Source organism: Ipomoea triloba, chromosome 7, assembly GCF_003576645.1.
Source record: "Ipomoea triloba cultivar NCNSP0323 chromosome 7, ASM357664v1".
NCBI lineage: Eukaryota > Viridiplantae > Streptophyta > Magnoliopsida > Solanales > Convolvulaceae > Ipomoea > Ipomoea triloba.
The window spans coordinates 12,786,924-12,802,713 of NC_044922.1; the positions used below are offsets into that span (position 1 = coordinate 12,786,924).

Below are 15,790 nucleotides of genomic sequence, written 5' to 3' on the forward strand. Positions count from 1 at the left end.
CACAAGTTAATATACAAATGCACATAAGATAAATTGTGTACATTTATGTTAGGCGAATTACACACTGAACTCACGGGAAGAAGAGCTCTCATTTGATTATTACTCATACGACTAAACTAGGTCTGCAATTAATTGGTGGCTCTAAATAGTTTCTCCCCTTCCATCTCAATCTGTATTTGGTAATAATTTAAACAAGAAAGATGCATGTGATGCAAAAGCTGTGACAGAGTTGGTTTTGGGTTAAAAGAACAACTTTAACTATCCCACACATGTTGATGTGATATTATTATGATCGATTCCTTTTCATTTTTCAAATCTAGCACACATAAATCTCATGAATCATCTAAAAGTGTCTTTCAAGTTGCAGCCCATTCAACACCCACCCGTGCACAAATGCTCTTTTGAAGTGTGTAAAGTCGAGGCAAAAAGAGACATATCCAATATCTGATCTGATAAATACATTACACTCCAACTGATCTGTAAAGTCTATTACTCTATTTACAGTACTAAAATCTGATAGACCTAACACCGACCTGTAACATACAATGGAATATGGATCCCTCAGCCCTGTTTAGAGAGGCATTTGTAGCTTGTGAACATTCCTCTAGTAACAATAATGGAGGGTTCATCTTCAACATTGTATCGTATAGTCAGAAAATCGATCGGTCTCAAGCGGATGCTTTCAGCGACATGTTTGGCAAGAGGGAAGAAGCAGATTGTTTTGGAAACGAGACTTGTGAGTTTAAACCGGCAGCATCACCAGTGCTTCGTCTGCGAAGTTTAGAACCATTGCCAGTGGGCTTGCCGGTGTTTTCCATATCCTGAGTCTCGTTAAGCTTCTCCAGTTCTCTAACCACGTCGTCCATGGTAGGCCTAATCCTAGCATCGGTGGATAGGCACCGCAAGGCAATGAACGCTACTTTCTGGGCGACATCCAGTGAATACTGTCCTTCAAGACGGTTATCCAGAACTCGGTGGACTTTACGTTTGATAGCCAAGTACGGTTTAGCCCATTCTACCAGGTTGTGTTGTCCAGATGGTCTATTCTTGTCGATTGCTCTTCGACCTGATAGCATTTCAAGAAGAACAACTCCAAAACTATACACATCACTCCTGGTAGTCAAATGACCTACATTGGAAAGACTCATATTAGCACACAAACTTTGGGTGCATAAGCAGCAATAATGTATTCTCATTGGTACTTTCTTCTCTGTGATCATTAAAACTGATTGACTAAACATGATACTAATACTAGGTGAGATGCTGAGAGTTACATAACGAGGTCTGAAATTAAAGGATAAGTACATTAATCCATACCAGTGGCTAAGTATTCCGGAGCTGCATATCCATAAGTGCCCATTACCCTCGTTGAGACATGGCTTTTATCTCCGGTTGGTCCATCCTTTGCTAAGCCAAAGTCAGAGAGCTTGGCGTTGTAGTTCTGCAATGTCATAAGAGAAAGCGTGTATAAGGCAAACATCACGGCACACACATATTGCATTAGCAGCCCAACTGCCCAGAGCTGCAATGTATACTCTTTTATTAAAATAAAGAACAATAAATTCACAAATCTCGTACTGAATCGAGTAAAATGTTAGATGTTTTGAAATCACGATATATGACTTTGGTTTCAGCACAGTGAAGAAAAGCGAGCCCCTTGGCAGCTCCAAGAGCAACCTTCAAACGCAAAGTCCAGGACAGAGGTTGGAAGTATGAGCCCCCTGTTATAACGCAAGTTAAAGGTTATAAATGATTTGCCTAAAAGCAATAGATATTACTGCAAAGCTAGAGAGGAAGTTGGTTTTATGGAGTAAAGAAAAGAAAACTCACTCCTAAATAAATGGTTTTCCAGGCTGCCCCGTGGCATGAATTCATACACTAAAAGACGATGTTCATCCTCCAAGCAATAGCCAATCAGTTTAACAAGATGAGGGTGTGAAAACTGGCCCAAATAGTTCACTTCTGCCTATAGACAACAGATGCAACAATATAAACAAGAATGGACAAAAATGCAACTTCTTTAATGTTGCCAATCAACAAAAAAGCACCATAAACCCTACCAGCCATTCCCTGTGGCCCTGAAAACCTTCCTGGTTTAGCTTCTTGACAGCAATCACTAGGCCAGTCCCGGGCTTGGTTGCCGAGAATGAATTCTCATCAATCCAGCCTTTGAAGACGGAGCCAAACCCGCCTTCTCCCAGCACGCTATCAGGACGAAAATTCCTGGTAGCCACTTTGAGATCAGCAAAATTAAAGCTTTTCAAAGTGGTAGACTTCAAGATCTCACCCTCGCTCCGGGGAGCCGGTGGCACAGCATTCTTGCTGCCAGATTTGTTCAGATTAGCCCCATCTGTGCTAACAAATCTTGAACTTAGCCCTGATCAAACCAATCATATTTCTGCTGATATTAGAAATTGTTCAATATTGCTACAAACCCCCCCTTCACTAGCATAAAAACAGATAATATCATCAGACAAACTGTCCAAAATAGCTTATCCAATTCACAGCCCATTAGAGATAGGATTAATCTAGCTCAAGCATAAATTCTTCATCCCAGACTCAGTAAAACAAAGAAGGAAACTTTAAAAGGTAAAATGAAAAGAAAAACATTGAAATATCATGGGTTCTTGGTTCACCTGTACAAGAAGGGCTTTCAGCTTTGATTCTAGCACTCAAGCAAATCCCCATGAGAATAGACCAAGACCACCCTTCAGTTCCTGTCTTCATTATCAAGACACCAAACAAACCATTTTAGCGGGGAAAAGATACAGCTTAGCAGATATATAGAAGTTGCCAAAATGCTAATTTTTTTTTTTTTCCAAAACGGGACAAACAATAAGAGTAAAAAAAAATTAACTTTCTACACTATCCTTTTCTTTTCAGGAAAAAAAAAATCTTGAATGACAAACAGAAGTAAACAAAAAGAGTGCGGGTTCTGGAGAAAAGGAACACCCACCAAGTTTCCCTGAATTCTATGAAAAACCCAGTTTGGGATTGATATTGAAAACGAGTAATAGGTAGGTAGAAGAAGCAATGGGTGATTAGGTCATTGGCAGAAGATAAGCGAGAAGAAATGGGTTGAGTGATGTTGTTGACTTTTAGCGGCGGGGATTGAGGAAAAGAGATGGATGGGAGGAGGGGAGAGGGCAGAAGCATTTATGGCGAGCGGCTTCATCATCATCCTTTAACGTTTTATACGGTAGAGGGGATTGGAGAAGAAAGAGTGCACGGGTTGGTTCCCGTTTGTAGCCGCTTGATCATATGGTGGGTTGATTCACGCTTTCAAGTTTCAACCAGCTCTGGCTTTATAGGCTCGCTGCTGCTGAGCTGCTTAGCTCAACCACAACTTTTTCAAGATTATTATGATATTTATTTATTTTCTTTCTCGTTTTCTGTGATTGACTTTGTTTCCCAGTTCCCATCTTCCCACACTCAGATTTTTATATGATTTTGGTAACCCCATTTTTATATTGTTGGCTCCATTATGCTTGAGTTACAATTACAGCTCGTTTGGTTCACTGAAAAATATTTGAAGGAAATGGAATTCAAATTCCGTGGAAAACAAATTACCAAGAAAATAAATTCCACTAGACCACAAGGTCCTTAGCAGTTTGGCTATATATACATGTGTAATTAGTCAATTTTGATGAGGGTAAAATAGTCCAAGGGCTTATACTTTCTTCCCAATTTCTTTGGAAAACAAAATACCTATCTCAACCAAAGAATTTGTTTTCCTTTCTTTTTGGGAAGTCAAATTCCATGGAAAACATTTTCCATCCAACCAAACAACATAATTACTCATTTTCCTCAACTTTTTGGAAAATCTTTTCCATGGAATTGATTTTCCATCCAACCAAACATGCCATTAGTGCATCTACAATAAAAATGTTGGTGTAGTTTTTGAGGAGATTTTGGCTTTAAATAAAAGAGAAAGAAGAAGGAGAGAGAATATGTAAGGTTAATGAGAAAGGTTTGGTTTGTCTTTAAAAGCAACCCACCAAACAAAGAACTTGCTCAATCGCGTGAGCAACATTGAAGCACCCCGTCGAGCGCTTGCTCGTTAAAGGGTTTTTGACTGAAATAAATATTTTGAACAGGTAGGAGACAAAAATGTGACTTTTTTGGGGTTTGGACAAAAATATTAAATCCCCAAACGCATTTTCCAAACGTAGATTTAATATTTTTGTCCAAACCCCGAAAAAGTCACATTTTTGTCTTCTATTTGGTCAAAATTTATATTTCAGTCAAAAACCCGCCCGTTAAACTGTATATTTCTTTTCTTTTCTTTTTTAGATTTTGCTTTTCAGATTTTGTGTTTTTTTATTTCCTTCTCTTCCCATCTTCTCTTTCATAGTCACACCTACACAAAACTCCTCAAAATTTATGTCTATTGAGGATGCTCTTAAGAAATACAAAGTTATCTTGCAGGGTAGCTCAGTTGATTCCACCAATCATCTTAAAATCCTGTCCTAGTGGTAATGGAGAGATTTGAATTTCATTGAAAATTTGGGAGGTCATTGGAAGATCTTGACCAAGGAGATGAAAACTCTTGTGCACAAAGTGTACAAGTAGGAGTGAGAATTTGGGAAACGACAAAACGACTTGCAATTTACCTCCTCTGGCGCCTCTTGGGCAAGGACTCTCCTGCTCTAGGGCTTAGAATTAGTTTGGCATAAACTATGATACCTAATGAAATTTTTTTAAAAAAAATGCAAAATTATTCAAAAATAGGTGGTCGGGTGAGTGTAGTATGATTTTTGTATCTGAAGATCATGAGTATAATTTTTATTAACATCTTCTCGGTTGAAGCCGTCATAAAACATACTCCCTATATTTCATTTTACTCCACTCGTCATATTTAGTATTCATTGGTCAACTCAATTCTTTTAATTTTTCTTTGTTTATTTTCTTTAGCATTTTCTTATACTTTTATGTTCAATTTTTTTTAATTAATAGTACTTTTGATGTAATTTGTAAATATATATTGAATTAAATATTACAAAAAAATTCTATAAATAATTTCAATCAAATTTCGTTAATTGAACCAAACACTTACATTAAATAAGATAGTAAAGTATTTCGATCTCTTGCTCTTTATGATTAATTGATTTCACTATTTCCCTCCCCCCCCCCCCCCCCCCCCCCCNTTTCCCCCCCCCCCCCCCCTCCCGCCCCCAAACACATAGGAGGGAGAATGACCTAATAGGAGGGAGAATGACCTAATAATAACTGGCTAACTCCAGCATATATCAATTTGTATTCTATGATAAGACTCATGTTAGATTGTATAATATTTAGTAATTATTTGAAAATTAGTGATTAGCGAACAATCAATTGTTAGCTCTAATTGTTTATTAGATTTGAGATGATAATATTAACGATTTCTATAAAATTGTTTGATAAATTTAATTGTCAATTGACATTCTATAACATACATGTAATATGAATTTAAGAATATCCATCTATTATCACTCAATTACCATGCATATCATCACCTCTATTTTTACTATAAATTACCATGGTTAAAGACGAGACAGGACACCTTCATCAACATCTTCATCCTCGAACTCTACCTACAATATTTCCACTCTCTCAAAATGATTCCTAACTAGTCCGAATGCTTTACAAAATATACATGTATAAAACTATCTGAAATATAGTGACTTTAACTTGATACTTCAAAAAAAATAATAATAATAATTTTCACCTTTACAATTTTCAAATAAAATACTAGTGTCTATTTGATTTCTATCCATTTATTTCTCTATACAGGAGAAAAGATTAAATACATACAAAGTCTTATAGATATTTATGAGTAAACATATTATAACAGTATTTAACAAAAAAAAAAAAATCATTTTGACCCCCCAAAAAAATCTCTAGAAACTCATTTTGACCTGCCTGTAGTCCTGTAAATGAAGAAATGATGATGCTTACTGTTGACTCTAATGGAGAAGAATCTTCAATCTTTTCAAGCTTCAAAAATATTCTTTAAATTAAATAAATAAAAATCCAAAAGTGTCCTAGGGAGGAGGCAGGCTTGCCAAGTGTAGCCGCAACACTACTACCTATACGGCTCGGCTTATAACTATCTACTGCGTCACTCTTTTTGCCCATCACGCCTTTACTTTCTTATCACTTCAATTTCGTTCATCATGAGAAGGCTTGTCGGCATGAGGGAGCGGTGATGACAAAACAATAATAATTATATTTTTGATGGTAAGTCAATCGAGTTCATCAAATAGTTAGTTTAGTAACTGATAGAACTAATTGATTCCTAACTCTAAGCGGTTCAACTTACCTCGCATAAATTATAAGAATAAAATGGATAATTGAGCATAATTGTAGTAGTATTAGATGGATTAGAGTTAGAGTATTACAAGAAGTTTGTAGGAATAAGACATCATGGATTAGAACATTATAAGAATTTTGTAGGGATGGAGCATGATTTGTAACAACTAAACAAGATCAATTTTCAAAATAACTTTAATACAGCGTAATAAAGACAAATATCTCAAGGGAAGCATGCAATGTTGCGTCATTGCCTGAACTCCACAGACAAACTAATTTATTTCAAGGATCAAGTTGATGAATATGGAATTCATGGACTACGTTGACAGTTCGCCAACAATTGAAGGACTCAACAATTGAAGGACCAAATCGTTGATAATCCCTATTAATATATTAGTAACTAAATTAATTAGTTTAAATCTTAACAAATAAAATTTACTGTAGCAGGTCATTGTTATTTGGGATAAAGGTCAAATGAGCCCTCCAACTATACTCAAATGTATAATTAAACCCTCCAACTTCAAAAAATTTCAATTAAAACCTCAAACTTACAAAAAAAAATGCAATTACACAATTTTGTAGGATACATTCAGGTAATTGTAAATTATTTATTGATTAGATTTTTTAAGATTATTTGGTGTGCTGATGTAGCATTCATATATATTTTTAAAACGATATATTATATTATATTTTTATTTTAATTAATTAATTAATAATAATAATAACAACAAATTTAAAAGAAATATTCATTTATATTTGGTGTTGTTCCTCGTCAACAACCACCACCACTTTTTCCCGGAAGATGGCATTGAAATAATCTGGACCACCATCGACCACCACTTTTTTCAAGATGGCGGATGGCGTCACGACCTTCCACATTTGGAAGAATGTCGCAGTTACCTTCTTCCAGATCTGGAAGAAGGCTGACGTGACCTTCCAATTCTGGAAGAAGGCAACAATGGCTTTCTTCCATGTTTGGAAGAAGGCCAACACAACCCTCTTATTGGAAGGCAAGAAGAAGGTTGCAATGGCAAGCCTTCTTCCAAACATGGAAGAAGGCCGTGGCAGCTTTCTTCAAAAATTGGAAGAAAGTAGCTGCGGTTAAATGGAAAAGATCAGTCACCAATAACAACAAAAAATATATTATTTTTAATAAATTAAAATAATAATATTAAAATATGACATGGAATTAACCTACAAAAACAAGTAAAAAGGAGTTAATTGCTTAACTTTTTTTAATTCAAGGGTTTAATTGAAAATTTTTGAAGTTGAAGGGCTTATTTAAGCTTTATACCTAGTTATTTTAAGCAAGGTGACCTTCAAGTTGATGAGTCAACAGATGACTCCACTGAGGCTCGAACCCACTCCCTTACACATGAGAATGTACACCGGGCGCCGCTTGACCACAAGGTCTTTGGCATTGTATAACTAGCTTATTTAACCTTTATCTCTAGTTATTTTAAGCAAGGTGACCTTCAAGTTGATTGTATAACCAATCATATTCTACGCAAGTTGTTGAATATCTCTATAGCTAGGTTGTCCCCTTCCCTCCCAACAAATTTTGGATACTTCTTTTTCTTTCTTTTTCGTGTTTTTTTTTTTTATTTTTTTGTGCATATTTTGGATACTTATGTACCAATCCTTGAAATAGTACAATTTTTTTTTTATTCCTATAAAAACTAGTGTCAAAGAATTTGCTTTGTTTGGTTCTGAAATTATTTTTTTAATGATAATTTCAACAGTTTATATTTTAATTCATTTATTTAAATCAATATGAATTTTATTTCATTGATAATGGATCATATAAAAGTTAATTCATTCAGCATAAATAATTTTATTCAAAATATGTCATATATTATTTGTTTTATACAGAAACAACATTCAAACATTAATTAATTATTAAAATTCTTATAATCAGTCAAAATAGATTGATTGTCCAAATAACTTACACGTGTAAAACTTGATATTAATAAATTGGTAAATAAATTAATTTTTTAAAATATTAATAAAGAATTAAGTTAACATGACATGTCATGTTACAGTAATAACATCAATGTAATATCAACAAAGTTAACAATTCCAAATTGAATTAAAACCACATACTCTAGGAACCCTCAAAATACTGACCATTTTCTATTCTTATAATATAACCTATTATCAATTGTTAAAGTCGATAAACAACTAGTGTTGTAAAAACCAACCTATGAACTAGGCACTCCATGGGAATTTCATTTCCAGAGCCTTTTAGCCAGTCGGCCAACTAAACACCCGACTCAACTAACTCAATTAAGTCGACACCTAACTCAGTCGAGCGTTCTTTTTTTTTTTTTTAGGGTTTAAGATGACTACAACTTATTATTGCTATTTTACTTTGCCGCCTAGGCATCACCTAGACGCCCTTAACCGCCCAACTAGCGCCTTTTGCAACTTGTAAACAACTTGGTAGTTTGAAACAATTAATGAGCATACTACAAATACAACTACCATATGAAGGTATAAAATTTCACTCTCCACAATTGCCATAATCCCATCCCACTTGGCCACTTGATCATATGGATAAAGGGCTGGAATTATCACCATCAAACATGATGTCTATAGGCCAATGCAAGTTGATTCAAACTGCTATAATTCTCAAATCACTGATTCAAATCTCCCAGCTCAACAAATAGATGAAGGTACTGATAGTTCAATTAGATCAAAAGAACGAGCTTTGTAAATATCTTTGTTTATTTTACAAGACGAGAAACCCTGGGTCAAACACAAACCAGAAACTCATTTCTGTAGCAAAAACAACGGTTGCGTCACTTGCGTTTATCCATATACTTGCAATCATCTTCAAGTGCTCTGTTTCACAGTTGCGGACTTGATGATCTCAATGAACTCGGGCTAATTTGGGACAAAAATCGAAGCAATATCAGCAACAAAATAAGGCCTACAATTAGATAGCAATAACAATAATAATCGTAATCGTGGAGTTTGTAGCAAACCTTTAGAGAAGCACCACCAACCAAAAACCCATCCACGTCAGGCTTTGTTGCCAACTCTTTGCAGTTTGCTCCATTAACAGAACCTGTAAGTTCATTTTAACACAAACGAATACAAATCCAAAAAGACAGATAGTTATTTTCATAGTCCTTTCGAAGCAAGGCCTGGCGTGTGAATTTTTCTATTGTTCGTAATGATGTTACATTCAAACCGTGATTGCGATTGCAGCAATCTCATTAATGTAAATCTTATAGGTAGAACAAAATTGATGATCATGCAAGACAAGGTATCCTAGAATACAGAAAATTTGCTAACTATACCTCCATAGACGATCCTAGTAGAAGCAGCAACTTCTGGGCCAACATTGTCATGAAGCCATTTTCTCAGTTCAGAATGAACCTGGTCAAAGAATGCACCTTTTGCGGTCAATCGGATTGACAATTAACAGCTCACTTAATAAAAAGATAAGAATCAAAAAATGGTTCCCACTTTCAATTGGCAATAACTAACACTAGTGACAAAATGACAGCACAAATTTCTTCCATTGTGTGAAACTTAATGTATTCTTGAACTTGATACGTAAGAGTATCTAGAGGGTTAATAAACTTACTTCTTGAGCCTGAGCAGGAGTGGCGACCTTTCCAGTACCAATGGCCCAAACAGGCTCATAAGCCAAAACAATGCTGGACCAATTTGAGACCTTCTCTGAAAAGCAACAGTGAAACAAGGCTAAGAACATAAGAGTATTGCAACTTAAATATAAAGTAATATGCAGGGGCGGATCCAGAAATTTTTCTCAATGGGGGCGAAATTCAATTATTCAAATGAATCCAAAAATGTCTATGACAAAATATCAAATTTTGATATGAATCACAAATATATTCTCCTCCCCTTGTGAAAGGGTAAAAAAATGTCTATGACAAAATATCAAAATTTAATATGAATCACAAATATATTCTCCTCTCCTTGTGAAAGGGTAAAAAAAAAAAAGCAAGCTAGTATAAAGCGCCTCCCCTCTTGTGAAGGGGTAGAAAAAACTAAAATAAAGTGTTACTGGTGGGGCGTGATCCCATGACATATGGTATCAAATTTTAAAGAACAAACAACTAAGCTACCTATACATCTAGTAACTTGTATATACATTTTATTTTTATATATAAGTTACTGCTATATATGTATATATATGCCTACATATATATAAAGGGGTGGGGAGGGGTGACGGGGTCAACTGCTCCCATTGCCCACCCTCTGGATCCACCCTTGCTAATAGGTGATAGAATATCCAACTACAGATGTTCATAAAAGCCACAACTTCAACTTGCCAAGTGAAACTTTGGTGAAGTCCAATTTTAGATGGGGTAAGAGTTGCTACTGAAGCTTAAAAGGGATAGATACTTTGAAATTCAAATATAATGTCACTTCGAAAGTTTCATGCATTAGTATTCGTGGTGATAATATATTAAAATTGGATATCATTAATTAGAAGCCATGGCCCGGGTACTTGGATTTTTTTTTTTATCCAACACAAGCAGATTTGTGCCATAATGACAAGCTGAAATGCTGCTGATGTTCGAGAGCGAGGACCTGTTATTTGAAGCAGAAGTGTACCTGCAATTGCTTTTGTTTGGGCGGCAACTACTGCCATTGTAGCCCCTGATTCTCTCTGCTCAAGAGTCTCTCCAACACAAGCAATGACTTTTATGCCTTGGGAAAGTGCATACGCAACTTTATCTGCAACAAACTATAGAAAATATGTCAGGTAAAAAAATAAAAAATTAAAAAATTAAAAAGGATGAAACTGTAATATGTTATCATCACCCCACACAGATGTCTTACATCATTTGATTCATTCAGTAGTTGTCTTCTCTCCGAATGGCCAAGGATGACCCAAGGAATGCCCAAATTTATCAGCATCTCAACACTACACAAGCAAGATAAAGGTAAGCACCAGAAAACATTTCATCAATAGACACAACTAACCATAGCTTTTATTGATTAGCCATATCAATTAAGATTTCAGGCACCCACAAACACAACCAAAAATAAAACAACCACAAGGTCACTAGTTCGAATCTAGCTTTCTTGGTTTGAGCCAATAAGTTATAGACAACCTAGGCCTGTGCTGGCTAGGGTCACAAGCTGAGTTTACCAGGTAATCGCTGAGGGTTTCCACGTCACCCAAAAAATCAAATAAAATAAAAATCACAAAAGAAGAATGCAGAGATCATAATGGAATAAATTAAATTACCTAATTTCACCAGTAAAAGCACCTCCTTTTCGAACCCAACAGTTCTGGGCAGCAATAGAGAAATCAGGACGCAATAAGGTTTTGACCAAAGGAAGAAACACAAAAGGAGGACTGACCACAACCTCTGCAGGAATAAGTGCCAACAGGTGATGTAAAATAACAAACAAACAAATAAAAACCTCGTTTTTTTTCTTCCAATTATATGAAACTTACCAACATCATCTTCCGATGGAACTTCAGCTTCATTCAACGTGGTCACAATCTTCTTCACTTCCTCAGTGGTTCCATTCTGTACAGCCATAAAAAAATGACTTAAAAACCATAAATTTACCAACTGGATTTCAGAAATTACAAGTTTATAAACTCCAATACCCCGTAACTGCTGCTTAAACATAGTAGCCCCAAAAAAAAAAAAAAAAAAAAAAANCTGAAAAGCAACAGTGAAACAAGGCTAAGAACATAAGAGTATTGCAACTTAAATATAAAGTAATATGCAGGGGCGGATCCAGAAATTTTTCTCAATGGGGGCGAAATTCAATTATTCAAATGAATCCAAAAATGTCTATGACAAAATATCAAATTTTGATATGAATCACAAATATATTCTCCTCCCCTTGTGAAAGGGTAAAAAAATGTCTATGACAAAATATCAAAATTTAATATGAATCACAAATATATTCTCCTCTCCTTGTGAAAGGGTAAAAAAAAAAAAGCAAGCTAGTATAAAGCGCCTCCCCTCTTGTGAAGGGGTAGAAAAAACTAAAATAAAGTGTTACTGGTGGGGCGTGATCCCATGACATATGGTATCAAATTTTAAAGAACAAACAACTAAGCTACCTATACATCTAGTAACTTGTATATACATTTTATTTTTATATATAAGTTACTGCTATATATGTATATATATGCCTACATATATATAAAGGGGTGGGGAGGGGTGACGGGGTCAACTGCTCCCATTGCCCACCCTCTGGATCCACCCTTGCTAATAGGTGATAGAATATCCAACTACAGATGTTCATAAAAGCCACAACTTCAACTTGCCAAGTGAAACTTTGGTGAAGTCCAATTTTAGATGGGGTAAGAGTTGCTACTGAAGCTTAAAAGGGATAGATACTTTGAAATTCAAATATAATGTCACTTCGAAAGTTTCATGCATTAGTATTCGTGGTGATAATATATTAAAATTGGATATCATTAATTAGAAGCCATGGCCCGGGTACTTGGATTTTTTTTTTTATCCAACACAAGCAGATTTGTGCCATAATGACAAGCTGAAATGCTGCTGATGTTCGAGAGCGAGGACCTGTTATTTGAAGCAGAAGTGTACCTGCAATTGCTTTTGTTTGGGCGGCAACTACTGCCATTGTAGCCCCTGATTCTCTCTGCTCAAGAGTCTCTCCAACACAAGCAATGACTTTTATGCCTTGGGAAAGTGCATACGCAACTTTATCTGCAACAAACTATAGAAAATATGTCAGGTAAAAAAATAAAAAATTAAAAAATTAAAAAGGATGAAACTGTAATATGTTATCATCACCCCACACAGATGTCTTACATCATTTGATTCATTCAGTAGTTGTCTTCTCTCCGAATGGCCAAGGATGACCCAAGGAATGCCCAAATTTATCAGCATCTCAACACTACACAAGCAAGATAAAGGTAAGCACCAGAAAACATTTCATCAATAGACACAACTAACCATAGCTTTTATTGATTAGCCATATCAATTAAGATTTCAGGCACCCACAAACACAACCAAAAATAAAACAACCACAAGGTCACTAGTTCGAATCTAGCTTTCTTGGTTTGAGCCAATAAGTTATAGACAACCTAGGCCTGTGCTGGCTAGGGTCACAAGCTGAGTTTACCAGGTAATCGCTGAGGGTTTCCACGTCACCCAAAAAATCAAATAAAATAAAAATCACAAAAGAAGAATGCAGAGATCATAATGGAATAAATTAAATTACCTAATTTCACCAGTAAAAGCACCTCCTTTTCGAACCCAACAGTTCTGGGCAGCAATAGAGAAATCAGGACGCAATAAGGTTTTGACCAAAGGAAGAAACACAAAAGGAGGACTGACCACAACCTCTGCAGGAATAAGTGCCAACAGGTGATGTAAAATAACAAACAAACAAATAAAAACCTCGTTTTTTTTCTTCCAATTATATGAAACTTACCAACATCATCTTCCGATGGAACTTCAGCTTCATTCAACGTGGTCACAATCTTCTTCACTTCCTCAGTGGTTCCATTCTGTACAGCCATAAAAAAATGACTTAAAAACCATAAATTTACCAACTGGATTTCAGAAATTACAAGTTTATAAACTCCAATACCCCGTAACTGCTGCTTAAACATAGTAGCCCCAAAAAAAAAAAAAAAAAAAAAATCAAAAGTTCAAAGACCCAGACTTCAATTTTAAGAAAAAAGGAGCGTATCAAACCAAAATCCGCACAAAAAGAAGAGCAAGCACTGCAGGAATCAAGAACAACAGAAAGAGTATGAAACATACGCATTTCCAGTTGCCACCGACGAAGAACTTTCTGCCCATTTTTACAATTCAACCCAGAATACACCAATAAGGGTTCCACTGCGTGAAGACACCGAGAGATCGACAATATACAGTGACAGGATGGTCTACTTAGGTTTTTGTATTTTGATTAATTTATTTTGTTGTATTTTAATCCATCAATACTATTAATAAAAAAAACAAAATTCAATCCATAATACAATTCTACTTATTAATAATGATTGAAATTAACAATATAAATAATTTTCTAACCTTAATACAATTGTACAATCAGTACAAATACTTTCATATCTTTCCTAACCTTAATACAATCATGCCATCTTCAATAATAATTATAATAATAATCTATATCTATCTATACTTCTATTCTATATCTATCTATATTTATATCTATATCTATCTATACTATTAATAAAAACAAAATCATTCATTTTAACTTCCCGCTCAAAACACTCGTATAGTTTGCGTAATATTATAAAATATATTAATAAAAAACAAAACTCAATCCGTATCACAATTCTACTTATTTTTTTTCTTTTTTGAGAAACAATTCTACTTATTAATATTCATTGAAATTACACTATAAATATTTTCCTAACCTTAATACAATTGCACATGAAACATAAATCCTTATTACAAAATTCAATTCGTAATACAATTATACTTATTAATATTGATTGAAATTACACTATAAATATTTTCCTAACCTTAATACAATTATACATGAAACATAAATTCTTATTACAAAATTCAATCTGTAATACAATTGTACTTATTAATATTGATTGAAATTACACTATAAATATTTTCCTAACCTTAATACAATTGTACATGAAACATAAATCCTTATTTCTACAATAATAATATTGAAATTGCACTATAAATACTCTCTTAATCATGAACAATTCTTATATACGCTAGCAAACAATTTATTTCTTCACTTTATGTGTTATAAATCTATATAAATCTATAGATTAAGTGACAATATTGTTTGCAATTCAGAAAAGCATTACACATGCATGTCCAGTAGGCAGTAAAACAATATAGATGCAAAAACTTCAATCTTCATACATGAAATTAAATATTTAATATAAATAAATGAATATATAAATATAAGCAAACTAACAAATCCTTCGGTTTTAAAATTACAATTCATATATTTTCCTATCCATAATACAATTCTACTTATTATTTTATAGAATCTCCAAATAATAATAATAATAATAATAATAATAATAATAATAATTTAGTCAAAATAATAGACAAACACCGTTGCTCCGACCGAATAGGTTGTTCAATAATGCTCAGTCATTGTTAGAATCAGTTGTTGGTTCACCCGCATTTAGTCCAGTTAATTCTAGAATGAGTGATACACAAATTTGTTATCTCAATAGCCTACCTAACTATTTTACTGAAATAAAATGTATTTTTTAATTTTCCTCACTCAATATAAATAATTGCAGTAACTGGTAATGAAGTTTTATACGGTGGATTTATGGATTGCTTTCCAAGACCACCTATTAATATGCCTAGGAATAGTAATAAAGCTCATATTGAAATTATTTGTAATAACCTTTACATTTTATTATATACAGATTTTGATTTATTTGTTGTTTTAAATTACTGAATTACTCCAATTAATGTGTTAATTATTATGTATTTAATTGTTTTTAATATTTTCGAAAAATATTGCAGTTGCTAGCAACCCAAATAATATATATCCAATTAAT

At 34.3% G+C, this 15,790-nt stretch overlaps 2 protein-coding genes across 4 annotated transcripts; both read right to left on the reverse strand.

Annotated features, from left to right (window-relative positions):
- Window positions 1-386: 386 nt before the first annotated feature.
- Window positions 387-3,301, reverse strand: LOC116024894 (probable serine/threonine-protein kinase PBL9). 2 transcript variants are annotated; one of them, XM_031265921.1, is made up of 7 exons: window positions 2,957-3,301; window positions 2,637-2,717; window positions 2,061-2,377; window positions 1,831-1,966; window positions 1,579-1,721; window positions 1,318-1,441; window positions 387-1,129 (listed from the first exon to the last, which is right to left on the reverse strand). In XM_031265921.1, exons 2-7 carry the CDS (start codon window positions 2,686-2,688, stop codon window positions 669-671), a joined length of 1,233 nt encoding a protein of 410 aa, XP_031121781.1. In that variant the 5' UTR covers window positions 2,689-2,717; window positions 2,957-3,301; the 3' UTR covers window positions 387-668. The 2 variants fall into 2 exon arrangements, with proteins under 2 accessions (XP_031121781.1, XP_031121780.1); XM_031265920.1 differs by having other exon boundaries at window positions 2,637-2,721; window positions 2,957-3,300.
- Window positions 3,302-8,884: 5,583 nt separating this feature from the next.
- LOC116024896 (triosephosphate isomerase, cytosolic) lies at window positions 8,885-14,201 on the reverse strand. Of its 2 annotated transcripts, XM_031265922.1 has the most exons (9): window positions 14,043-14,201; window positions 13,708-13,783; window positions 13,495-13,618; window positions 13,083-13,167; window positions 12,855-12,987; window positions 9,887-9,981; window positions 9,597-9,675; window positions 9,279-9,361; window positions 8,885-9,177 (listed from the first exon to the last, which is right to left on the reverse strand). In XM_031265922.1, exons 1-9 carry the CDS (start codon window positions 14,079-14,081, stop codon window positions 9,127-9,129), a joined length of 765 nt encoding a protein of 254 aa, XP_031121782.1. In that variant the 5' UTR covers window positions 14,082-14,201; the 3' UTR covers window positions 8,885-9,126. The 2 variants fall into 2 exon arrangements, with proteins under 2 accessions (XP_031121782.1, XP_031121783.1); XM_031265923.1 differs by lacking the exons at window positions 12,855-12,987; window positions 13,083-13,167; window positions 13,495-13,618; window positions 13,708-13,783; window positions 14,043-14,201 and adding exons at window positions 10,885-11,017; window positions 11,113-11,197; window positions 11,525-11,648; window positions 11,738-11,848.
- Window positions 14,202-15,790: the final 1,589 nt, after the last annotated feature.